Here is a 26,458-nt window from a genome sequence, read left to right on the forward strand (position 1 = left end):
CCTGGGGGGCCTGGGGGGCCTGGTGGGCACAGAGCTGGGCACTGCAGGGAACAGAAACACTTTGGTTTAACAGGCACACATCACACCCAGGGAGGCTGCTTGCATCCATTAGGTGAAAAGTCATGTGGATTTTGGCTCTAAATCCACTAAATCTAATGGAATCGTGGCATCATGGATTGACCAACATTTCCCTATGGAAAGGGGTCCTGGAGGTCCTGGTATCCCACAAAATAATGATTTATGAATGGCCTGCTCCACTTTGAACATGGATTGTGAGATTTTCTGAAGGCTGACAGTGTCCACAGTCCAAAATGCCCAAGAACCCAAGTTTCCCAGTGCAGCTGGATCAGTTTCTTTGTAAATCATTAGGACCATATTTAATCCTCTGCAGTAATTGATCCCTATTGATTTCCTTTAGCCAGCTCCTTAAATGCAGCAAGGACAGGCGTCAGAGTTAATTGAAGGGCACCAACAAAAAAACCAATACCTATAAACTGATATCTGCAGATGTCTAGGGCTGGCAGAGCCCCTGGTGGGAACTTCAGCTTCACTGGGAACAAATCAGAATATGCATGGAAATTTAATGAGGAAAAGGCCATACTCTTGAATCTTTACAAATAGCTCTTAATTTGTTTGTTTTTTTTTTTTTTCTTTTAATACAACTTCAGGCAGCACCTCTGTAGCAAAAATTTAATTTTCTAGTCTATTCCACAGGGTAACTTAAATTAAACGTGCAGAAATAACCTAATTTCCTATTAACTCCCATGTGATGTGCCATAAGGCAGTCTAAACTGACTCGGAGCTTTTTTTGGGGCATGCCAATTAGAAAACCAAAGAAGCTGTCACAACAACAGCTGTGAAATCTGCAAATGTCACTTCCATCGTTCATGGACTTAGCACTCCTTTCGTTCCCCTGAAAGAAAGGGATCAAGGCTTTCTCCTAAGGAAGGAAGCCTAAACAAAGCAGATGTCCGCAGGAACCCGGTGCCACCATCCCTGGAAATAAACAGTGCTACACTCACAGCCTTTCCTGTCACAAGGCAGGGTTGGAAGCATGAAAAGCTGTTGTCTTTTACCAAAAGCTGAAGTTGTTTAGCACCTGAAGAATGTATGCAAAATGTGCATTTTGGGAAGAAAAAAATCAAGGACAACACCAGCACTGGAATCACAGGATGGTTTGGGTTGGAAGGGAACTTAAATCTTGTCATGTTCCACACCCAGCCATGGGCAGGGACACCTGGTTGCTCCCAGCCCCATCCAACCTGGCCTTGGACACTTCCAGGGATGGGGCAACCACAGCTTCTCTGGGCACCCTGTGCCAGTGCACATCTACCTCCGCAAAAAATCTTTCAGCCCAGGAAACACCCCCCCACTCTTCTGCATCCTGGTAAGGTGGTTTAAACCCACATCTGCAGGTCTAAACAGTGCATGTTAAATGGTCTGACACTCCCCCAGCTGTGCCAAGCAAAAGTCACATCAGGGATTAAACCAAAGCTCATTTTCATGCTACATAAAGAAAAACCTACCTGAAGGTCCCCGCCGCCATCGGGAAGGGCGCCTGGAAGACCCTGCAATTCAGGGAATGGTGGCTTTTAAATACAGGACAAACACGAGGAGGAAACACAGTTTCTAGGATGATTTTTACAGAGCCAGCTCAGCTGGATCAGCACAAGGCACATACTCAGCCCCAGAGTCTAAAGTGCTGCCCCTGGAGTGTTATGAGCTGCACCAGTCCTCAAAACCAGACACATCAAGGGTGTAACCATCCCCTGGAGAGGAACAGCTGGGCTGGGGAAGAGTCTTGGGCCTTAGGGGATGAAAGCAGCAAGTAGAGGAGAGCAGCTGTGCCTGGCTTCCTCCTGGCCTGGGGAAAACTCCTTGGGAAAGACGTCCCAATCCCACTGTTCAACACTCCAGAGAGGGCACAGCAAACCCAAAGCAGGGACTTGACTGCAAGCCCCACTTGCCGGTCCTACAAGAACAGATCATGATCCATGCAAGCACAAAAACTTTCCCTGAGAGAACAAGCAGCCCACCCCATGCTCTGTGTGCCAGAACGGTGCGGTGTCATTGGGTCCCTCCTCACAGAGAGCGCAAATAACAAACAGGAGATCATCAACACATCCAGGTGCAGCCAGGGAAAAGTCCCTGCTCTTCTCAGGGCACGGTGTTTATGCCCTGCTGAATGCTCATGGTAGTGGCGGCAAATAAAAAGTGCAGCAAGAAGAAAATTCCAGACTCCCCCCAGGAATTTTCTCCCATTTGTTTGCAAGCCTCAACTTACGGGAGGCCCAGGTGGTCCAGGAGGCCCTGGGAATCCTGGCAGACCAAAAGGTCCCTAAAAAGAGAGAAAAATAATAAGAATTCCCTTTCAATGTAAATGCAAAGGGAAATATCTTCTCAGAGTGAGGCAAGAGACAAAAATGAAACTCATTCTTCTGTGGTTGTGGCACATTCAGTAAATGGGGATTAAATGGTAGGAGAAACTCACAGAAGGACCCCGAAATCCATGTCCACCTGGGCGCCCACTGGGTCCTGGGGGTCCCTGTTGAGCAGAGAGAAGAGCTTTTACATCATGACACCCCAAAGCCCAGGCTGCTGGCTGCCCCCATTTGCCCAATCCCCCCGAGGAGCTCCATCCTGCACCAGACCACCAGCTTCCCAACGCACATCCTGTTTTTACTCCACATCCCCCTGGAATACACTGCCAGTCTGCATCCCTCAGGCACAGGGCAGCTCCCAGGAACCCACCAAACAAAAGCTGCCCCCAAACTGGGCACTTCCAGTGTTTACAAGGCTGCTGTGCCTTGTGCTTAAACCAGAGCCAGCTTCCCCAGGGTGGGGGCAAGGATAAAAATCCCACAAGGCTGATGATCTGCAGGACTCCAAGTCCCTCTCTGCCTGGGTCCTGGGGTGGGTTTGTAACACTCAGGGTATCCAATAAAATCAGAATCTTAATTTATAACTTTGTTTTGAAAAAAATATTCTTATTACTTACTGGAGGTCCTGGCAGTCCTTTTCCCTGGAAACAACATTTGAAACAGTAAAAGATCACTCAGAAACCAAACATACAGGAAGAAAAGAAAACCTCGGAAAACACTGCTAATTTTTTTTTTCCTAAGTTTCCTTATCACTCCCTTGCCCCTAATTATTATAATTTTCAATCAGAGCAGAGTCTTGATGAATCCTTTTGTTCCCTCCAATAATTTGTATTCCCTTTCCATTGCTGTTACCTACAAGACATCAGTAAGAAAAGTAATGTGTGCTGACACAAGAGTGGGACATGGAGAGGAAGACAACATTCCAGTTTATCTATTTCTCCTTTTTCTTTTCCTTTTAATTCTGATAGACATTGTAATGTCTAATGATTCTAATAGCATTTGATATGTCAGTCTGTATCCCAAGCTGGTTTGCTTTTACAGCACCTCAAAGGCTCAAAACAGGTCCTGTGTTACCAGAACAGGTCACACATACATATTTAAACATTTCAAACAACATATTCACTCATTCAGACTTTGATCCCTTTGTTTGGGAAACAAAGCTTCCCATCCTCTCTTGGTGATGGTTTTGGCATAATACTGCACACTTTCATCACATGTGCTGTTCTGGGAGGTACTTACAGCTGGTCCAGGTGGCCCAGCAGGTCCTAAGGCACCCTATGGGAATAAAACAGGATAAAAATTAGCAGGGATAAAAGAGAAACCTCCATATGGGGAGTCACCAAGGCCTGCTCTCCTTGGAAACTCCAGCAGTGTCTTACAGAAACAGGACACAACTGGAGATGCTCAGCTGAATTCACACATATAGGGACAAAAACTTATGGATAATTACCCTAGAAATCCCAGCTGGCATCAGATGAATATCTAAATATCCTCCATGAATATCTAAATGTTCATAACTTGACTTTTATCTACTTGAAATATTCTCATTCATAATACATTCATATTGTAGCTCCAATGACTAAGTTTTCTAAAACTATTAACAAATTTTGGACTTATTCTAGTGAATTTTATTAATTCATCCATTTCCCTTTCAAGCAAAGCCAAAGATTTGGCAGCTTCTGTTTCTTCACTAACCTCCTTAGCAAATTCCCAGTCTCCTTTTCCCAGTTTGAATTCCTACTGTTAGGCTTGACTGAAGCTTGGTCATCTCATGGCTTAGACTAGAATTAAGTCACCCTTGAAGTTGTGAACTTCCTGCTTGACTAAAGAGAAGAAGACAGAGACCTCCTTAACCCCTTTGCTGCATTGCAAAGCTGCCAGCTGGCCAGCAGGCTGTAAAATTAATCAGGGGTGATCATTCTGAAGCAGAATCCCAGAATGGTTTGGGTTGGAAGGGACCTTCAAGACCACCTTGTTCCACCCCTGTGCCATGAGCAGGGACACCTTCCACTGGACCAGGGTCCAGGGTCAAAGCAAGGACATCTCCTTGCACAGGGACAAAGTTTCCATGGCCTCTCCCCAGTCCAAACCTCTTTTCCAAACATCCCCAAAATGCTGCACAGAAACATCTCGAGGATGATGTCCTGAGCTGGAATTAAACGGTGTCTGCCCCTAGAACAAGGTGGATGGGCAGACCTGGAGAACATCCCAGCACACACAGCTGCTCACTGTGACCCCAGGGGTGACGCCTGCCCTCTCCTCATGTTCTGTGCACCAAAGATTAGAAATGTCTTCCCTTGCTCAGTTTAAGGAGAAAGACATGGAGGACCCAAGGCCTCGTTAGGAGTGGTCTTGTGAGCAGGGGACTGTAATCCAATAAAAATCAGCCATGCTGTGAATGTCAGCTCATTCATTTCTCTTGCTGCAGGTTACTCTGCTCTGCCTCCACTCACTTTTATCTTCAGGCTGAAAATCCTTACCACTACTGATGGTTGTAAGGGGCAAACTGGGATCTATTCCTGCAGGGAAAACATTGAATTCCTGGCACCTCCTGACTTGCACCCTAATTCTGAAAGCAGCTGCATCGCCCCTTTCTGCTTTGACCAACAGGCCAGAAAGTTGGCAGAGCACCCAAAATGCCAAATGCTGTTACTTTACACTCCCTAATTTTGATATCTTGAAGAGTGTAAGGTGCAGAATGCAGCAGTGAACATTCCTGGTAAGGTAAGGGATTATCAAGTGCCTGAATGAGCTGATGCTACTGCAGTAAGTGCAAAGGAGAGACTCTAATTTACATCTCAATTTTAATAACATTGTCTGACTAGACTCGCTCTCCTGGTAACAATGTTCTTTCTCTTTTGATTAGAAAACAGTAACACCATAATTTTTCATTTTATAGTAATTTACTCTGTGAATAGACAATTATGGAGCGTGGAAAATACTTGATTATTATGACATTCATAAATAAAAGTGAATAATTATGTTCTCCTTATTGCTTTCAGTGTAAAGCAACAAACTTCAAAATGGTTTTTTTTTTCAGTGAAGGACACCAGTATCTAACATAGAGGTCAGAACCCAACTCAACCCCAGCTGAAAATAAAGGGTTTTTAAAATTGAAAAAACAAGTAGGATTGATCTATTCAGTCTGTAAGCAGAACCAGGAGAAAAGCTAATCGATGGTGAGAGCAGCGGGAGATATTTAGGATAAAAATCCTTTTGGAAATGTTTGGAAATAAATTATTACTGAAAACTCCATGAGCCCACTTCCCTACACTAAAAAGCTTTGCTCTCAGACACTCCAGTTCAAAAAACTAAGCTTATTTAGAAGAAAACAGAGTGTTAAGCATGAATTCAAATGCACAACAATAAGTAGACAGCTTATTTCAGTGAGTCCTGCAAGACAGAAATATAGAAGATAGGGAGAAAAAAAGAGTCAGACCAACAATGCTGTTCACTTAGAGTGCTAAAGCTTTTAGAGGTCTTTTCCCTTTTCCCAGGTTTTTATTAGACCAATTAAAACAGATGGACCAGTGACCTTGAAAAGCTCCCATAAATGACGAGGGGTCCCAGGTTTGCCCCATGCTGCCAGACTGAGTTACAAGATGTGGGAAAGCACAGCAAACCTGGGTGTGAGCTCTGTCTGGGGGCTCCTGCCCAGCAGTCAGAGAGGAAGTTCTGCTGCCCAGAAATTATCTGCTCAATTACCCTGCAAGGCAGGAGCTGTGAGCTAACGTGGGCATGGGCAGGCACTGCCACGCAGCACAGAACAGGGCACAGAGCTGCTCACAGCCTTCCGCGCGTGGTCCTGAGCTTTCCTAGTCTAAAAATCAGGGATCTGTTCCCAGATGGTGCTGGACTCTTCCCACAGAATGTCTGAGAGTAGCCAGGATTGTACAGCCCTGGATCTCTGGGGAGAAAGAAGGGCACAAGGGACAGAAAAGGAGGGGGATTTAGGGTGGTGGTGATGGACAGAGGCTGGGAGCTGTGACCAGGATGTCCGGAGCTGTGACAAGGATGTCCAGGCCCTGCCACTCGACTTTCCCAGTGGCCACACAAACTTTGCCTGTCACATGGGAAAGGAAGAAGAACAGCTCTAAAATACATGGCTGTACCACTCATCCCTTTATATAACTCACAGATTTTTTAGATTTGAGCAAGTCCTTGGGGCAATAAGTGGATTATTGGGATATACTGAACATATTACAAAAATCCAGCCCATCACTGCAGCCCCCAGTCCAAAAGGCCAGCAAGCCAGCTGTGGATACAAGCCTTATATTCCCATCTGGGAGACAGGAGAATAGCCATGCTGGCTCACAATCTGTGCTGAGTGGCTCATTAATTGTTATTCCTTAATGTCACAGGGAGGCTTAAGTGTGGGTGATGACTGGGGATGATCTGAAGGACATCTGTAACATCTCTGGCAGTTGTTTCCCTGTCCCTGTGGTGCCCCTCAGCAGAGCTGGAATACGCAGGAAGCAGAAACAATTCTTATTTCTTGCTAGGCTGCCTGGGGAACACTATGGCAACTAATAATGCAATCATATGGACAGCTCCAGAAATAATAAAAGGCAAAAGTTTAAACAATTAATACACAGTAGCATTAATTATAAACAACACAGATCTGCCAGCTCAGACTGCAAATAAAGGCCAAAATAACTTCACTTTGATAAACTTCATAATTAAGTCTCTCGACTGCTTCAAGAAACTTTTTGGATACTTGAAATATCCCCAGTACAGCCACCACTGAGGCAACCCAAGCAGGTTCAAAGCCGTGTGAAAGAAAGGTGGATCTCATGCCCTGCTTAATGAAAACCCACCTGGGACTGCATTTCAAGGATCCAAGTATTTTGCAAGGGTTTACATGAAAATCAACGCTTGAATATCACCAATTTACAGCAGAAAGTGAAAATCATCACTACAATCAGTGGCAATGACCATTTAAAGGGTCCTAGGATCTAATGGGGTACTCACACGGTCTCCTGGAGGCCCATTTGGGCCAGGTGGGCCATCAGTTCCTATTAAACCCTGTAAAAAAAAAACCCAAAAGATCAAGAGAGTGCCATCCTGTCAGCAAAACATCTCAAAATTGTTCTCATATTTCTTGATTCAGCCAAGAGATGCTTCCCCTTCAATTTCTCCTGATATGCAAGACATGCATGTAAGTCCAGGACTTATATTCCTTCCCCAGTAGGCACAGAGAAAGTTGATGAGACACATCAGGAAAACACTCCTGCCTATGTGAAAGATTTAAAAGACCTACGAGAAGATGACAAAATACTCACATCCACTCCAGGAAGGCCAGGCAGCCCAGCTTCACCTGCAGCTCCAGGCTTCCCTGGTGCACCTTTTGGCCCCTACATGAGGTAAACAGTCAATTATTATAACAACATAGCAACAGAAGCGTGGCAGGGGTGCAAGGATGGAAGATCATTTGTTGATGTGTTGATTTTACACCATGCAACATGGGACAATCCCATGAAGAGAGGCAAATCTTGTTATGAATCCATATCCAAATCCTAAGTTTCAGCGCTTTGGCTCATTCCCACATGCTCACAAGCTGTTCTTAGTAAGGGGTAGGAAGGGATGCAGTAAGTGGCCAAAGCAAAGGGCTCTGCCACCTGGTACAATTCTAAGCACCCCTTGGCAGACTGAGCAGCTGAAGCAGACTCAGAGCAGTGCCAGAAATAACCGTGTGATGTGGCTTGGTACCAATAATTTCATTATACAGGTGATGCACAAGCTTTATCTCACTTGTTTCATTCATTAATTTAATTTTCATTTTATTTCACTGATAGCACTGAAGCAGGAGGTTGTGTTTGTCCCCTGGGGCAGCGCTGAGCATCCCTGCTCCCGGGAATTCTGTGGCAGATGAAGAGGAAAGTGAGGCTGTAAGTCCCAGCTCGTGCCCTGCATCCTCTCAGAAGGATGGACAAGTCGATACCAAGCAGGAAATACTTACTGGTGGACCTGGCAAACCAGGAGGGCCTGGCTCTCCCTAGAGGAAAGAGAAAAGGCAGTGTTAGTGCTGAACTTTGCTTTGGTGACTTTTTCCACCACTGATGTTCCCAGCTGCACTCAAATCCCTCCTTGTGCCCACTCCAAGTTTTACCACGCTCAGTCTCATGGAGCTGATGCTCTAAACCCTGCTACCCCCTAAGCAGCATGAGCCTGGATAGCCTTTTCCAACATCTACGGGAGCAAATCTGGGGAAATCCACATCCCCAGCCTCCCAGAGAGAACCAGTGCTCCTGAACAGTGCCCCCACCACCTCCAACTTCTTCCAGGCATAGTTAGGAGTTATTTGCACTTGGGATTGTCTGCAAATGAGGCAGAGAGGAAGCTGGATGGGTGTCACAGCTTCCAAACATCTCTCTGGGGAAACAGAGGGAGACAGGGGTAAACTCCAGGTTTCCAGGGCACAGTATGAAGCTGTGGTACTGCCAGGAGCTGGGGATTACCATGAAGTGAAGAATGAACAAACTGTCTGCAATGATTTTCTTCATATGACTAAACTTGGACAGGAGAAGCAAATGAGCACAGCCCCCAACTGATTTCCACCTAATCCAATTGCACAATCTGGACTAAACACAATTTTCATATAATGTTTCAAAAGCACTCTATTTCTTTTCTATTCTAATAAAAAGACACTTCTAAGAACAGCATTAAAGGTGCTTGTGAGACAGTACTTTATAAGTCTTTAATCACTTCTTCCAGGTCAGCCAGTTGTAATGCCATTCATAAATGTGTGTTTAGACTCCAAATAACAATTTGTATTTTATTGTTAGGCCCCAAAAGAAACAAACATTCGTGAACAGCAGGAGCTCGACTGGAGCTTGGTTTCCACCTCATCCCACAAAAAACCACTTTGTGTCCCAGTCCAGAGGGTACCCAGCCCTCGTGGCTTTAGGATAAGTGCACTGAATATTGTGAGAGGTATTGTGGGCCAGCAGAGGGGAAGGGGCAAGTTGGTACCCTGGAAGAAGAAAATCTCTGTGGAAGAAGGGTAGTTGTTAACAGAGCAAGGCTGGAAATAACACCATCCCACCATGGGCCTGGTAATTAGGAGCCAGGAGGCGTATGCAGAGCTGTGGGATTTATAGCATATTTCTATATTTACTGGGAAGGCTGTGGGCACATCTCTCCAGCCTGGCTGCCTGGAGCTGCTCAGGATTTCTGTCCTGCACCACTGACCGACCAGAGGGTCCCTGAACAGAGGCATCTTTATGCTCTGACTTGCTGAAGCAACTCCTTCAGTATCCTTTGCCCACAGGTTTTCCATAAATAGTTATCACTATCATGGCTGGGGAAGGTTCCCTGCCAAGGAAATGAAAGGAGCAGTTCTTTTGAAATGAAAAGGCATCTGGAAATGGCACTAGGGGTGGTTTGCTCCTTCCTCCAGCACCTGGGATTGCCAGCCCCTTGCATTTTTCCTTGCCTGCGTGGTGGGATTCTGCACCACGAGGTCACAGCACCAGCAAAGGCTGCTGGGGACTATCTTAAACCGTGATCCTGCCATCGTGGACCCCTGCAGGACTCTGCAGGAGCACCAGAACTTCAGAGAGCTGAATCAAAAGCCTAATCAGTGTTTGTACCCCTAATGCCAGATCACCAGGAATTAGAGGCAAGGGCTGTCAGCAAAAGGAAATGCTCTCCTGGTGCCGTGTCAGAGGGAAGGAAGTTTAGTCTTTCTCAGCAAGTCAAGCCAGGAGAGAAAGCAAGAAAAAAAGCCCCTTGATTTCTGAAAAGTGACAATTGCTTATTAGCAATTTAGGGAATTACATCCCCAGAAATAATTCACAGGAACTTGTCACTAATTCTTTCCATCAAAACATGCTGTTTCTAGTCTTGGGAGAGAGAGATTTTGCTTGTTACCGAGTATGAAACAAGAGGCTTGTTAAAGGCTTTAATTATAAAGTATTTCAGAGGGACTTAATATTACAGCTCCCCCTGAAAGGCAGGGATGAAAGCAGGGCCTTTGAGAAATTGTGCTGATGGGGTTCATCCAAGGAGATATCCTGAATAATTCAGCTGCATGTTCTGCACCTCTCACTGCTCACAGCTGATGGTAAGAGACTGCTGAACACCTCGGCAGCACCCACCCAGCTCAAAGACATCCTGCAACACTTCCACAGCACTCTCATCCAAAGTCACCTGTCCAGATGACCTGGCTGGAGTGGCTTACAGAGTTCAGGAATACAGTGCAGAAAATTTTCAATTGCAATTTAAAAAAAAAGTCTCAGCACCAAGAGAAAAATAAAATAATGTTTTCACTCTGCAGTGGCAGAATGCCACTGCCACTCAGGATCCACATGATCCCCCCCTATGCAGCACTAGGAAAATGCAGAGTAGTGCTGAATTTTATATACCATCCTTCTTTGGAGTGTACTGACAAAAAAAGGGCAGCTCTTAAGCAGGGAGGCTGCGTGACTGTGCTCAACACCAGCCACAGCCCAGCACCTCCTCCTGTGCCTTTTCTGAAAGGACTCAGTGTCCTGTTGAAGAGCAGGAATCATCCTGGAGCCTGTCCCTGGACAGCCAGACCATCTCACCTGACCAGGGCCCCTGACATCCTCCATCCATAGGAGGGATGGAGCTCAAGTCTGTTCAAATAAGAGACTACTCCTGCATAGCCAGAACTCCAGCCCAAAGCTGGGGCTGCAGGACTTTGCACCTTAAACACCTTACTCAGCCATTTGATTTATTAGACTAAGTTCTTCACATTAATTAGATGTTGCTAGTTGATCCTGTCCCACGGGGAGCCTTCCAAAGCTTTCAGTTGTGGATAAAAGGGTGTGGATCCCCATGACTGACACCTCCCCGGGCTCCTGTTTCCAAGAGCAATCAGGAGCGATGCTGGGGCTGTTCCAGAATTAAATATCCTGTGGAATGCAGGAACTGAACACCTGTGGGGTTTCTTCCCCATTTCCTCTCTGCAGAAGTTGAAACTTGAAGTCTGAAGGGCTTCATACTTCCCAAACTCTTTTTGCTTCCATAGAGAATCACAGCCAGCCTTTTCCAAAGCCTGCTGGCCACAGCAGTGTCCTGCTGCAGGGACTCCACTGCTGCAAACAGGAACACGTGTCCTTTGCCCTCTTCTGGGGTGTCCCCTGAAGCCACGAAAAGCAGTGGAAGCTGCCAAGGTGCCAGCTCTGAACATCTCACACTACAAAACCAGAGTGAGGTTCCCAGGAAAACATTAGCCCAAAGGACACTCGGAGGGAGCAGCTGGAAATCAATGAGGTTCTCTCTTCAGACCAGCCTGGGTCAGGGAGCTGCAGGGAAAGCTCCCCACCGCAGGCACAAACACTCCTTGTTCACCATGTTCCAGGGAACTCATACTTTTTTTTTTTTACCTCCTTATCCAAAAGAAAATGACCTGCATGGAATGAATAGATTTTTTCAAGGTTGCTTAAGGGCCCAATTCCAATAAATGTACTTCAGACGAGCTTTAAAAACCCCTGCACTATTCCATAAGCAGCTCAGAGAGACAAGAGCTGCTCAAACTGGAAATCGAAGCAGGAACCCAGACTTCCACATTTGATATGGTCTTGCTGAAGGTCCATGTGATGCTCATTTATCCACTGCCAACTACAGGACACAGTTCAGTCCTTATCCAACAGATGCATGGAAGCAATATTCTTAATATCTATGGAAACATCAATTAAAAGTAACAGAACAAGATTTTCTCCTCCATTAAGTCCTGGGTTATGTAGTCTTCTCCCTCTGCAGGAGGTGTAAGGAGCTGCCTGCTGAAACAAAGACCCTCCATTTCATTTTGGGCCACTACAGACTCAGGTCTGCCAGCACACGAGCCAGATCCTGACACGTCATGTGCCAAAGTGAGGGATAACCATGATGACAATATTGAAATAAAACTATTAAGATAAAAGCAGTGTCCAGTGCTGCATATTTAAGTCTCTTGTAGCCTCTCTAGAAATGTAGGTGCTCTGAAGCATCACATAAATCTCTCTCTGAACTACTGAATGTGCACTGACCACACACACATCGTACCCCTGCACTCAACCTTGTGCCAAAAGAGAAATACTCTACTTTGCAAGCAGGGTCACGAACCCCTGAGCTCTCCCTGGATTGATGCTGCAAAGAACCTGAGGCTGCTCAGCACCTCCACTCGCTGTTCTGACTCCTGCAGAATGAGGTCTCTTGCGAGGACAGTGATTTTCCAGGTCCATCCACCCCTGAGGGATGTCCAGAGGCTGCAGATCTGGAGAACGAGAGCAGCTTCTCTGCCCCATTGGCTCTGCCCCTGCTCCACCCCTCGCCCCAGCCAGCCCCTGCCTGTGTCACTCACATCAATGCCGTCCTTGCCAGATGGTCCAGGGGGTCCTTGTGGTCCAGGAGGGCCTTGTGGTCCAATTCTCTGAAGGGACTGAGGAAAAGTGAAAGACAAGAGCTTATTTTTGCATCAGAAGAAACACTAGAGGGCTAGATCAGAAAGCAATGGCCAAGTCCCACAGCTTAACCCAAAATCGCACCCCCTGCCAGCCTGGGTGGGCTCAAAGTTGCTCCAGAGCAGTGCCAGGCTCTTTGGAAAACCCAGAGCACATCCCCAGCTCCTTGCACTGGTGCCTTATACTGGGAATCCAAGCTGGTCACTGGGCAGCAAAGGGGTTTGGTTGTACAGGAAATTGTTCTGACTACAGGCACATTTTGGGTTGGGCAGAGGAGGAAATGCAAAGCCCATGGAAAAGGTGCCAAGTGCTCGGTAGAAATAATTAATTTATAGCCACAGTCTGATGGGGTGATGGCAAAGCCAGGCAGACACCAATGAACACAGGAGGAGAAAGGGAAGGTCTCCTCTCTGAGCAGAGTGCCGCTTAAAAATCTGGGATTTCAGAAAGGTCTGAGGTGGGTTGAAGGAAAGAAAGGTCCAATCAATGACTTCTGTATGGAGAGGGCTCCAGAGAGCAACTTGCTGTAGCTTTAGGGAACAAAGGTTTCATTGTAGAAGCAGCTCTGCTCGCAGCAGAGTTCTGAATTCCCAAGCCAGGCTGCGAGAATTCCTCACTAACAATGAAAAACTCACTGAGGAGTCACTTCCCCAGACAATAATATTAACACCAGACAGGGAAGCTTAAGGCAGCTTCATGTCTCAAGTGAGCAAGGGCTAAATATGCTGTAATATTTGAAAATTGATTGAGGAAGTGAGTAAGAAATTCTGATTCAGATAAAGACCCAGATCAGATCAGTCTAGCTGGAAATCTGTTACTTCATTTTAAAAGAAAACTGTTTCTCTTGCATCAACACATCTCCGTTTTCCAAGGCTTTCTCTCTCATAATTGCAGGGCTGAATGGGAAAACAACACTTTTACAGAAACATAAACCAACAGTTTTTACACCTACCCACACAGGTACAAACCCAGGTGCACATTTGTAATAAACTTTAGACTAACAACCTGCCTACTGCCACGTTTCACCCCACAGGTACAACACACACAGCCCACTCTCTTTTACCCTTACAGGATTTTCCTTGAGCAGGAGATACAAATGAGGTTTCTCACCTGAGCTGATGCTGTGGCCAAGAGCTGACACAGGGAGAGGAGCCCAAGGGCAGAGAATCCAGCCATGGTGCCCAGGCTCTGCCTCTCTCCCTTCCTCCAGGCCGGCCAAACCCTTTCTCCTCCAGGGTCCAGCAGATCCCTCCTCCTCCTCCCGGGTCTCAGCTTACAGAGCAGAGATGCCTCGCCTCCAGATAAACCTGTGGCTCCAGCTGGAGCAAGGCGAGAGGGGCCGAGCTTGGAGCAGAGGAGGTGGGAGAAGGAGGGGGAGCAGCAGGCAGGCAGAGCAGCTCTCATTCATGCCCTGCTGGGCAGCCCCAGCCTCCTCCTCCAGGAGCCTGTGCAAGCGCTGGATTGGGAGACCAGACACAGGAGCAAAATTGGGTTACTCCACCTGCAAATACAGAGCTGTTCCTCAGGTCTCACCCAGGAGATTTCCCCAAGCCCATCACCACCTCTGTGCTGGACAGGTAAAAACATCACAGGGTGAGTTATGCAATGCCTGAGGCCACCTAACTCCAGCAGGGACATTAACAAACCTGTAACGCTGCAAGATCACTACCGAGAAATGCCACTTACAGCTTAGTGAGGTGCTTTGTTAGCTCTGGAGGCTGTTCACATCTGGTTTCAGAGTTTTTTTAGGGTGATCTGAAGAGCACTAACTGATTCCTTGGGAAATGATGAATGCTGGTCAGAAAACAAGACGATCACAGACAGACACAAGGAGGAAGGAAAGATGAGAAACATTCTCAAAGCCACAAAAAAAGTAAAAATTGAAATACTGCAAGGAAGGAAGAGGAGGACACTTCTCAGCTAGGTGATCCCAAGTGGCAATAGATTCATGAAGATGCATGTCCTGCAAAGAGCTTCACACTTCCCTTTATGGATTAAAGACAATTTCATCTAAAGCAGGGCTTGGAAGTGGAGAGGAACAGTGGCAAGGTTCCTCAGGGCTGAAATGACACAGCGCAGCTGTCTAGGAAGATGAGAAGTGGAAAAGCAAACTTTAAGAACTGAAACACCACATTTCAGCTTGACATTCTGATGCCAGGAGGGTTGTATGAGCACACTGTGCGTGTCTGTCCAGCTCCCCAGCAGCCAGGATTCCTAGAGCTTTGTCGGAGGGATAAAGGACTCAGATTTACCAAGTTCCCACATGATTTTGTGGAACAGACAGCTGGGGACAGAAAGGGAACATGCATCCGTAAGTCTGATGGCTTCACAGTAACTGGAATCCTTTATTAGACACTCTGAACCCCAAAGAGGGAGAGCAGTGAAGTCCCATGGACAGCTTTGCACAGTTTGTATCTCCTCCTCCACACTAAGGCCAACTATGGCAGGAGGGAAGGCAAAGCAGACCCAAATTCCTCCGCCACACCTTGTCCAGAGCAAGCCAGGGTTTGGGGAGCTGCAGCAGGTGGAGCCTGCCCGCAACAGCACAGGAAGAGCCCTGGGAGCGTTCACCTTCAAGCCCACCCCACAGACCAAAAGGACTCCCAGTAACCCTCTCATCCCACACCCACAGGCAGAGGCAGCAGAGCTGAGGGGACACAGTGACTTACAGAAATTGTTACCACAAAGACACCCCTGTCCTTTTGTCCCGAGGGAAAAAACCCCTGAACTGAAGCTCGCACAGCGAGGCTGGGCAGGTGCCCCCCTGCCCGGAGCCCCAGGGGGGGCTCAAAGCAGAGTCCTGGTTAGCTCTGCAGAGCACCACACCACCTCTGGGAGGATGGCTGCAAAGGCAATGCAAAACACACTGGAACATCCAGACACCCCATCCCTGGAAGTGTTCAAAGCCAGGCTGGATGGTGCTTTGAGCAACCTGGCACAGTGGAAGGTGTCCCTTCCCCTGGCAGGGGGTTGGAACAAGATGAACTTTGAGGTCCCTTCTAACCCAAACCATTCTGTGATCCTGTAATTTCCAAGCACATCATTACACATGCAGCAGAGGGGGGGCGTTTTCCCCAAAAACATTCACTGGGCATGTCTTAAGAGGTGGAGGAATTCTGGGCATCACCTCCACATGGAAGAAGAGGCAGGTGTGCCGTGGTGAGCCCAGCAGAGCACACACCTGTTGGAGAGAATGAAGCAACAGCTCATGGCTACAGGGGGAGGGCGGTGGTGGGTAAATACAGGGCCATATCCTATGCTCAGAAATGAAAAAATGTAAGTGGAAACTGATATGCATTAAATTCATGCTTTAATAAAGGAATTAACATAACAGACTCTGTGATACAGCTCTGAGTGCTGGTAAACACCTTGTGAACTCACCACACACACCTACAGCCAAAATTAAACCTGGCAGGAGAGGAAAGGGGCTGATTTGAGCATTCACTCCAGGTTGGGGCTCACAGTGAAATCCCATTAAACACAAAACCAAACCTCACCATAACAAGATATAGGATCTATGCCCCAAATGAGCACATATTCACAATGAAAACTTCATTAAATAAGAAAATTACTATAAATCTGTACAAAAGCCACAATTAACAATTCTTAGGAATCTGTTACGAAAGAATTCTCACTCAACATCTTCAAGTATTTATATCTGTAGTTAAGTGTAGTATTATTGGCTATTTAACTCCATCTGTTTATAAGAAGAAAAGAAGTATTTTAAAAACATTAAAGCCTTTTTTCAGCACATGTGCGACCATGAACATCAGATGTTAAGCTTGCAGACTTTTATTCCCACGCATGTATGTGGCATGCTGGATCAGAACCTACAGTCTGGGAAGGCAAATCACCCCTCAAATCCCCTGAAACACGAAGCTTCTTAAGAGCTGTAGCAGAGAGGAAAAACATTGACATTGCACAGGCTGCTGCATCTGCTCTCTGGCCATCTCCTACACAAACCAAGCATCACCAAAGAACCTCAAAACCAACCCAAACAAGCTGAGCAAACAGCAAGTCCAGACCTTCAGGCTATTGGAAAGAGTTTCCTCTGCTTCATGAAACGGATCCTCTGTTGTACATTTTTAGGAGTGAAGGTGCTAAACGGTTTTAATGCTCCTTCAGACTCGGTGGAATATTGTACAAGCATGGCAGAACAGCTGACAAGGAGGTCAGGAACCACTGAGGCAGGCAAAGAGCTGGCAAGGTCTGAAAATAAAGTCTTGAGGGCTGGAAATAAACGAACCAGACAAGCATAGCCTCTCCAATTAACGTTTCAATTAACTGCCCCACAAAGCCCAGTGGTTTCCAGACAAGCTGCACTGCAACATGCCCTGGCTATCTGACATTAAAGGCAAAGCAACCCTGCCCTAAGTGGGAAATGGGTTGGATCTGACACATCAAACCTCACACCATGGGCCTGCAGAAAAGAGCCCCCCCGGCCACTCCAAATTACCAGCAAAGGCTGAAAAATATGCACTGGGAAATATTTGTGCTGTTCTGGCAACTGAGAAACGAGGGCCTTTGAAACAGTCATGGACACAAAAATCTGTGGAAGACTATAAAGGGTCTAAAAGTGGTGGGAAAACCTGGGGAAGAGCAGCTCTAAAGGGTTTTATGCAAAACCTGGAGCTTATTCTCTTAGAAATCAGTAGGTAACTTGTAGTCTTAACAACTCTAACAAGAATTACAAAGCAACCTCTGTGGGGATGAAGAGAACTAATTACCCAGCACTTTGCACCTCTGAGAACAGAATCTCTACACAAAGGTTCATACTGGTCAGGGACACATTTTGGCTTTTTATCCCAGTATAAAGCCCAACCTACTTTGCTTACAGGAGGAGAGGCAACTACACTCTGACATCGTGTGAAATCCATATACTCATCTCTTTTAGAGAAACAGCACTTTTGCCAGGAAAAAACTCCTGGTAAGGTCCAGCCTTTCACAATAACAAACAGAAGTCACACAGTAGTAGAAAGGCCTGGCAAATTAGGTCATGCTGTCTTACATTAAAAATCATTGTCTTTAATAAACACTTAAAGAATTCAAACAAGGAGACAGATCAGTTCTCCTCTTCTCTTTCAGTAGGGACATGACCAGAATCAAAGCAAAGTGCAAAAATCCCCGTTGCTCCAAGATAGCCCTGAACATCTGATAAAACCCTGGAACAGGACACAGCCTGTCCATGAAGATGAGTAATTGAGTCTTCCTCTTTATAGTAACCAAGAGCTGGATCTCAGTGAGTTTACTAGAGATGATTAAAAAACCATGGAAGAGTGAGACAGGGGCCAGCTAAATCATCCCAAAAGAAATTTATTCAGTTCTCCAAGCCACCAAAGCTGGCTCCCAGCAGACAGGGCAGTGCCATCTCTGCTGGCTCGGGCGCTTGCCGTGCTGCTCTCACTCTGCTGCTCCCTCCTCTCCACCAGGCTCTGCTGCATTCTCAGAGCCTTCAGCTTTTTCTTCTGGGACCTCAGCACTGTTTTCTTCAGGACAAGTGGGTGTCATGCTCTGCTCATGACTCTCTGGAGCTTGCTTCTGGTCTGTGTCTTCTGCTTGCCCTTTTTCACCTGCATTTTCTGCCTTTTCCTGCTGTCCTACCCCATCTAGTTCACTTTTACCCCCCAGGAGTTTGCTGTTGCAGTGGTGCTGATCACCCCCTGCTGAGTCTTGATCTCCACTCGACTTCCAGCCATCCTTGACTGGAGCAGTGCAGCCAGTCCTGGGGAGCCTGGAAGCAGCCGGGGGTCTCACAGTCCCACCATCTGCATCACCACTACCACCACCGCCTTTCTCACTTGGCACTTCCACAGCTGTATTTTTCTCACTGACATTTTCTTTTCCACCCTCACCGTTAGCTGCAGATGGATTTGCCTTGGCACCAGAGGCTGAGGGCCCCATGCTCAGGTTTATGGCCAAGTTGACTGGTTTGTTTCTCAATGGTCTTTTATCAACCTTCCTGCGTTTCACAGCTGCATCCGTGGCCTCCGGCGCTGCCGGCTCTTTGGTGCTTGAATCATCTTCCTTCAGGGCTTCCTGGTCCTCTTCTGCCTGGGATTCCGGGCCTGAGGGGGGGATCTCTGCATCAATTGCACACTCTCCCAGATTATGGGAAATGTTTTCAATATCAGCAGAGTTTTTCAGCGATCCATCCCCTTTAGCATCTGCCATATTTGCACTCAGCTTTCTCTTCTTGCTCTCCTTTGTGCAATCATTCTCTGCTGTACCCTGCACTTCTTCAGCTTCACTTTTTAAATCCTTCTCCTCCAGCTGGGCAAATGAAGCCTCTTTCTCCTCTTCATCATCTCCTCCCTTCAGAACACATTTGCTTATCTTCTCCTTTACATGCTCATCACTCATTTCAGGCTGCAACTCTGCAGCATCTCCAGCTTTCTGTTCCACCTCTGGAGACTGGTTCTGATCCTTCCCCACAGAATCACCACATTTTTGACATGGAGTGTCCTGTTTATCCTCAGGCCTTTGGTGCAGCTGTGGCTTGGCAGAGCGGGGTCTGTACTTCCGGAGTTTGTCGTGAGGCCCCCACACGAAGCTGCCCGGAGGTCTGAAGTGTTGCCAAGCATAGTGGATGAGTTCTCTCCTCTTCTCTTTGCTTCTGACAGTGAACAGGAAGTAATCCAAGGCACTTCTCTTGACATTTGGTAATGTCCCCTCAACAAGAGTTTCTGTGAGGAAAAACTTCACCAAGTGCACTTGATAGTCTTCATATCCCATCTCCCCCAGGCACTTCAGGATGCGAGTAATCCTCAAATTGTTGTGGCTGAACCTGAAGGAAACAGATAAGCAAAGATGTCAAGGGAAAGTCTTACAGGTCCCTGAGCCTCTGGGGCATCTGCAAAACGTTTTATCATTTACTGACTATGAGCCATTAAAGACTATTTGACAATGCAAATGGGAGCACAGGTGGATTTACTTTTAACGCACCCACTGCTGCTGTTTGCCTTCAGCAACTCCTTCCTAACCCTCCTTGGGCTGATAAGATTCATCATCTCAACTGCTTGGAAAGGTCTGGGCTTTCTGGATCAGCCACCAGTAGACAAGAGCCACCACACTGGGGCAGATATACAAGTCCTGCCCCTGACAGAGACCCTACAGGGTAAGCCTGCAGTGTTGAGACCACAGACATGAAAGAATGATGCCAAAACCTCAGGACTTAAGCCAGACACAGCTGGTTTTTCCTTTTTTTAATACTTGACAGACTTCAAGTTGTTTTTTCTTTTGTGATTATGCCCACTCCTTTCAAGAGGTTACTATCACCAGGAAGGGTCATTACTCTGCAAAACCTGCAGTAACATAAAAACATCCCATTTGCAGAGCACTTTTCAAACAAGGACTCAAAGCATTTCACACACATTAAGGGTGCTTCATAAACAGTCAGGAAACCATATGGAAAGACTTCTATTTTGTAGCTTAACAGAATAAAAGTTAAAAACACTTTCACTAGACAACATTTATCAACAGAAGTCTCCATTCCTCAGTGTCTGAGGATTTCTTTGATTTTGATGTCCCTCCCCCTGCAGAGAAGTACCTGGCTGCAGTAAATGATCAACAGCAGCAACACACTCACCTGTTCAAGTTTTCAAATCGTTCACGCCAATTCTCTGCTCTCTTAAGTTCTCCAGTTTCCTCGTTGACCAGATGTATTCCATAAAATCCCAGCATGAGCTTGTAAGCACGGATAAACCTGTCCATAACTTCCTTGGACTTCCTAAAGGCCTGAAAACAAGACACAGCAATTAGCAGATGGTGCAAGTCCCTAATTACCTGCACCTGTTTAAGTGGCACCTGAATTATAAACAAAGATTGATTTTATCACTAAGCATTTCACTTGCTGACACAAGAGGCAAATGCTTCACCATGAGCACTGTGCACACTAAAAACCCAAGGAAACAATGGAAAAAACCACCAGACTTCAAATACAATGTATTTAGGGGAAATCCTAACATCCTTCAGATCTCCAAAAAAAGAGAGACCAAAGCTTTAAATAAATACCTGGATTTCTTGACAGGTGAGTGGCCTGGCACGCCAGTTCATCCCGTGTTCACGTAAAGGGAACAGCCTGAAAGGAAAGAAATTTTCAGGCCAGATGAGCAAAGATGACATCCAACCCAGGGTACCCAACTTGTTAAAACTGAAAAAAGATTGCAGAACTTGTAATATCACAGGCATCACTTGGGGAACTCCCATCCTTATGGACACAGAAGTAGTTTTCTAGTAAATCCCTTCCATAAAAGCATTGTCTACACCAATAACAAAAAACTTTGTTTATGTGGATCTTTCTCCTTGCCCTAACTTTGTGCTCCAAGACCACGAATGACTGAGATCTCTTGCCACAGCTGCACTGGAAACCTTTGTTTTCAGGAGTTCCAGTGCATTGCTTCCCAAGGAATACAACTCAATTAACTGAAGTAATTCTGGGCCTTGTGTGAAGCTGAAATCAGGAGCACAGATCCACCTGACACTTCAAAGAGGCACAACTAGAGAGAGGCACTGTGTTCATGCAGACAATTTACCACTGTATGTAAGAATGGTTTTCTTCCAGCATTTCATACTTGTCCCACCAAGATGAAAGCAGAGTTTCAATAAACACACCTGCAAGGAAAAGGAAAAGGTCAGGCAAGAAATGACACCAAACTGAAGTTAGCCAGTCACTCTACATGGCTCACTACCCAGACCCAGATATTTACACACAGGCATTAGCTAATGTTGACAGGACAACCAGCCAGAAAAAAAAATCTTACTTTTCTACCACCAGAGTATTAAAGAAAATACAGCAGGAACATTTTAAAATGGTCACTCTTGGTGGGTTTTTGTTTGGCTTGGGTGGTGGTTTTGGTTGGTTGGTTTTTTATTAATTGTCTCACATGGATGAAACTACTCTCTCATCAATTCAACCAGCTGCAGCAGATGGCATCAAACAGCCACCACACAAGGTACTCACCGTGGGGCACAAAAGCGATCTCATTTTTATAAAAGCTTAAGTTCCACATCTCTTCTTCCTCCTCATTTTCTGGTTCTTTCAAATCCTGGAGATGAGAACAAGAAATGAACAAGCAGCAACCTTTTAAAAAGCAGCAATCACTCCAACACTTCTCCTTGCTTTCCCTCACATTTCCTACATATTTCAAGCTAAATCCTCGAAATGTGCTTTGGGAAGTAGCAGCTTGTTTCTGATGCACCCACACACACACACATCATCCCTTCCCCCTCACAGATGAACCCTTTGAAGGTGCTGAGCCTGTAAATGCAAAGGCAAAAGGATGCTCCCAAATCTAGGAAATGTTCCTGAAGGTAGAAGTGATGAGGAGGAGCCCCAGGAGCACATACTGGGTAATGGTTTCTGTATCTCTGCAGGTCTCTCGCCGCAGTCCAGTTGCGCCTCCCACTGCACTGGAGAGAAGAGACAGAGCAGAGACTCAGAATAAAATCACATTCTGTAAAATAAACAATGTCTTGACTGAATTCAACACCTCCCACAGGTTCCCCTGCATGTGCCCTGCACTCCCAGCACCCCCAAAACCAGCCAGATTGGTGCTGTAGTCATGTCTCTGCATTCCTGAAGACAAATTTAAACCAAGAGAAGTTAACACCATCTCCTGTAACAAAAACACTTCTTTTTCCTTCTCATCTTATTAATCAAGGTTTTTATGTTTTCTGTCTTTTATCCCAGCTGGGTTTACCAATGAAAATGATCGGAACAAGCTCCCAAATATGAAGATCCCAAATACGAAAATTTCATTGTTTTTCTTTACCTCAGAGGTTTTAAAACAAGACATGTCTCTGAGCTGCTATAAACCCTAGTGGAGACAGAGGCTAGACTTTAAAGTGGTAGAATTTAGGATGCAGAAATATCCCTTGAATTCAAGATTCTCACTCCCTGTAGACATTACTGAAAAAAAAGTTTTCTCCATTTTTGCTTTATGCTCAAGATCAGCCCTGCTGACTCAGACAGTGGACAGCAACAGAGCCACATCATCACATGAGATATTTATTTTATTGGACTTTTCTTCCAATCATAATCTTCATTATCACCCATCTTTCCATGTAACCAAACCTTATGTCAAGCCTACCTGAAAACTCCCCCAAGACAGCAGTGAGGAATTTGAGCCTTGATCCTGCAAATAAAAAGCCTTTAGTTGGAACATTTTGAAACCAATCTTCACTAAGAAAATAAAAAATAGATACAAAATGAGAATACCCACAGCAGTGACTCACACGATCCCTATTAGTTGCCAAGTGACAGATTTACCAGGTTACAGCTGAATTCACTGTATTTTATGCATAATTCAAATTGCTACAGAGAAAAACCTATGGTGCCATATGACTAGGCACCAGGTTCTCATCACAGATGTGCTAGATTCATTCCAAGTGTCACATTTAGACAGAATTCACAAAGAACAGCTTCATTTCCTCCTCTGAACTTCATGGAAATAGAAGTTGTAAGTATGACTTAGCTTAAAGTGCATTTTAACTGAATTATATACATTTTTATTTATACATTTGATTACCTTAATGATTAGAGATTTTGTTACACTTCACAAGCAACACAGACAGGTTTAATCTTGCTGAGTGCTGAACCATCTTATCCCAAACCATGACAGCATTTTACAGCATTCTATCAATTGAGAACCACCAAAAGGAACAAGACTGCTCATGAAAAAATGGCACCCAAAGCACAGCACAGCCAGAAGGTTCAATGCCAGCTCACAGAGAGAACAGGGAAGTTGAGAAATGGGGGTAAGATATGCAGAATCTTGCAAAATAAGCATTGGAAGAAATTTAGAAGACATAAGCCGCAAAAACTCCAAGATATTTCATAACCTCATTTGATATTTCTTATCACATGCACAGAGAAAAATAAAACCACTTTCTAACAAACACTGATCACTGATTCATTAATTATTAAGGCAGGAACTGGTCTACATTTGTAGCACCTTGCTGTTATGAAGTCACCCATTCAGCTGCCCTGATGACAGTTATGTGGCATTAATGACAATTTTGTTCCCCATTACAAAACAACTGATTCCCAGAAATTCTTTACATTTAAGGTTCTAAAATAACATCCTTGAACACAGTCAGGTGGGACAGGAGTACAGCAGACTGGGTTCCACTTAGGAAAAGAACTGGTTTGCTAAAGAGTCAGTGCAGATACGGAAACAGATGCAATGCCATGGTGTAAGGGGCTGCAAGGCTCATCCAGAAAGAAGCTAGATCCAGGGAAAAGGCAGTCTGGAGCACAGCAATCAGGAGAACAAGATGGGGAAGCAAAGAGAGCAAACTGCAGCTTTGCTCCTCCAAGTAGGTGTTGTCTCTGGGTCTCCACAAACTTCCAACTTAAGGCCTTTCTTTCCAGGTAAGACACAAAAACTAAACAGTGAGGCTGAAACTTCCCTGTAGAAATCAAACACCTTTTTGCCTCACAACAAAACTCAGTGGGTTTCACCCTCCAAACCTGCATTACACCAGGCAGAACATGCATTGCTGCAGGAAGAGTGAGGGAAGCAGAGAACACAGCCAGGAGAGGGTGACACAAACAGGATCTGGCTGAGAAATCAGCTGGAAATCCGCTGTAACCAGAAGGAATGTGGATTGTGAACAAGGCACAGGAATGAGAAAGATGATAAGAGTCCAGAAGAGCAATTGAAATCTTTTGTTGATGGAGATTCAGAAAAAGGCAGGACCATGGGGTTTGTTACTGAAACACCTGAACATGAACTCTAGGTGTTACAGCAACCTCAGAGGGAACTTTTTAAAATGAACACAACCCCCAAAGTTTTCAAAACTCTCTCGTGGAAGCTGAAGGCACTGAAATGCAAAAGAGCTGGAAAGACACACCTGCAGGAACTAGGCCATGAACACTCTCAGAGACACAAGTGAAATGCAAAGGCCAAAGCAGAATTTGAAGTTTGTTTTGAAAGTGCATAGTGAAAATAACAATAAAAAACTCTAACCTCAGTACTAAAGAAAGACATTAGACGCTTCAGGTGTAAAGAAAACCATCCAGGCTGAGGGGAGAAGAATGAGAATTAGTATAAAATAAGCAGAAGTAGGAACAAGTTTGGGAAATTGATCCATGGCTTTGACAGGCTGCAAAGGCGTAAATGGGCAGCAGAAGATTTACTGCTTCTTTGTGCACTCTTTCTCAGTGCCCTTACAAATTTTCAGGCACTGTCAGACAGAGGTGACTACACATTCATCACTGAAGGAAGAGCTCCTCTTTAAAAATGCAGAACAATATTCCAGGGGCTGTAAGTCTCAGGGACAACAACATCCTCCTTTGTAAGGCAAAGCTGGGAAAGTCCATTCACTGGGTGAAAAAATGGTCCTTGCTTTTACAGTTGTCACAATCCAGAGCTGCTCTAAGAAAAAAAAAAAAGAACCTCAAGAACAAACACATTCAAACAGAATAATGGGAACGTTCTGGAGTTATCAAAGCTTGTGAACTCCAGCCATGTACAAAACAAAGTTGATAGGGTGCCCTCAAACAGCACAAAACACTTCAAAGGAATTCACTGCCTCTTCCCTTCAGAATTACAACTATTCCGCCCAAAACACCTTTGGCCTTTCCCAGATCTATGCACACAGAGAATTTATTCTTCCTTCAAGAGTGGTTATTTCTATATTTTAATGCTTATTAAGCAAAAAAGAAAGCTTAGTATTAAACTCCTTTAAAACTATATTCATTAGAAAGCTTTATTTTAAAAATAAGCATGAATAGCTGAAATGAAGCTTGAAGCGAAGGACTGGTTTCCCTTTCCCAGAAAGGGGAGGAGTTAAAGGACTGTAGTGTGTTTTGCCTGACACAGGAACTACTGAAAAGGAAAAAGTTGCATTTACCAAAGCAGTGCTGGAGAAGAAATTACTGGCACCCAATGGCAAACTGAAAAACACTGATGCTAAGAACAGGAACCTCAGATAAGACTAACTAATTCCTTTTATTTCAAATAAACAGTATTTTAAGGCACCAGACACAAGTGCTCATGTTTTGCAGCACCTTGCTCAAAACTGCACACATACCTCTAGTTTTCAAAACACAGCATTTTTTGGTTTTCAAAGTTGCTCTACACACGCTCCCTGAGAAATTAAACATGTCTAAGACACATAAAGAGTTACAGCTCATTTTAAAAACTGAGCAGATGTTATGTAATGGCTTTTTATTGATGACACAGAAGAGTCTAGGGAAGGCCACCATACAAAGCTGAGGATACCAACCACAAACTTAAAAGCAAGAACATCAATGCCATAATGTCCAATCCAGCGGCCATCAGCAGCGGTGAACAGGCAGGTGCCACACACAAAGCAGACCTGTATTTATGGGATAAAGTACCCACATCATAGGGAACCGTGCGGAAGAACGTATTAAAACCCAGCTCATGGCAGTGCAATGGATCTTGAGGAGTCACTAAGTGACAGCATCTCTCTGCCCCCCTCCTCCAGGGGGATTTGCTTCCTCAGAGGACAAATTCTGTGCTGAGGATGCCCCCGAGGGCCGCGGTGCCTCCCCCGGCCCCGAGCTCGCCGTTCCGCTCCCGGGCAGCGGCTGTGCCCGGGAGACCAGGGAAGGAAGGGTCGGGAAGGGGCTCCGGCTGCGGGGCCCGGCCAGAAAGGTCTGGAAGGGGTCCCGTCACGCCGTCCCGCCCGCAGGCTCCG

The 26,458-nt window shown here is 45.6% G+C and overlaps 2 protein-coding genes across 3 annotated transcripts in view; both read right to left on the reverse strand.

Moving 5' to 3' along the window:
* COL9A3 (collagen type IX alpha 3 chain) overlaps positions 1-14,180 on the reverse strand; it is a 33,243-nt gene extending 19,063 nt beyond the window's left edge. Inside the window, 11 exon segments of the mRNA XM_008636164.2 lie at positions 1-41; positions 1,527-1,568; positions 2,285-2,338; positions 2,492-2,545; positions 2,999-3,022; positions 3,621-3,656; positions 7,353-7,406; positions 7,664-7,735; positions 8,341-8,376; positions 12,691-12,768; positions 13,901-14,180. The exon segment at positions 1-41 is cut by the window's left edge and continues 13 nt beyond it. Of these exon segments, the coding sequence (XP_008634386.1) occupies positions 1-41; positions 1,527-1,568; positions 2,285-2,338; positions 2,492-2,545; positions 2,999-3,022; positions 3,621-3,656; positions 7,353-7,406; positions 7,664-7,735; positions 8,341-8,376; positions 12,691-12,768; positions 13,901-13,966 (557 nt within the window). The 5' untranslated portion in view covers positions 13,967-14,180.
* Positions 14,181-16,083: 1,903 nt separating this feature from the next.
* Positions 16,084-26,446, reverse strand: OGFR (opioid growth factor receptor). Of its 2 annotated transcripts, XM_017734346.1 has the most exons (8): positions 24,760-26,446; positions 22,879-22,923; positions 22,136-22,198; positions 21,750-21,834; positions 21,322-21,400; positions 20,801-20,867; positions 20,376-20,524; positions 16,084-19,574 (listed from the first exon to the last, which is right to left on the reverse strand). In XM_017734346.1, exons 1-8 carry the CDS (start codon positions 24,778-24,780, stop codon positions 18,191-18,193), a joined length of 1,893 nt encoding a protein of 630 aa, XP_017589835.1. In that variant the 5' UTR covers positions 24,781-26,446; the 3' UTR covers positions 16,084-18,190. The 2 variants fall into 2 exon arrangements, with proteins under 2 accessions (XP_017589835.1, XP_008634398.1); XM_008636176.2 differs by having other exon boundaries at positions 22,879-26,446.
* Between the last annotated feature and the right edge of the window lie 12 nt (positions 26,447-26,458).

This window comes from Corvus brachyrhynchos, unplaced genomic scaffold, assembly GCF_000691975.1.
Source record: "Corvus brachyrhynchos isolate BGI_N302 unplaced genomic scaffold, ASM69197v1 scaffold10, whole genome shotgun sequence".
Taxonomy (NCBI): Eukaryota; Metazoa; Chordata; class Aves; order Passeriformes; family Corvidae; genus Corvus; species Corvus brachyrhynchos.

Coding starts and splice junctions, on each gene's coding strand:
- OGFR (XM_008636176.2), bottom strand. CDS start 22,953: ATGTTCCAACTAAAGGCTTTTTATTTGCAGGATCAAGGCTCAAATTCC. Junction 21,401..21,749: donor GATCGCTTTTGTGCCCCACG/GTGAGTACCTTG, acceptor TTTTCCTTGCAG/GTGTGTTTATTGAAACTCTG. Junction 20,868..21,321: donor AACCATTCTTACATACAGTG/GTAAATTGTCTG, acceptor CTTTCCTTTCAG/GCTGTTCCCTTTACGTGAAC.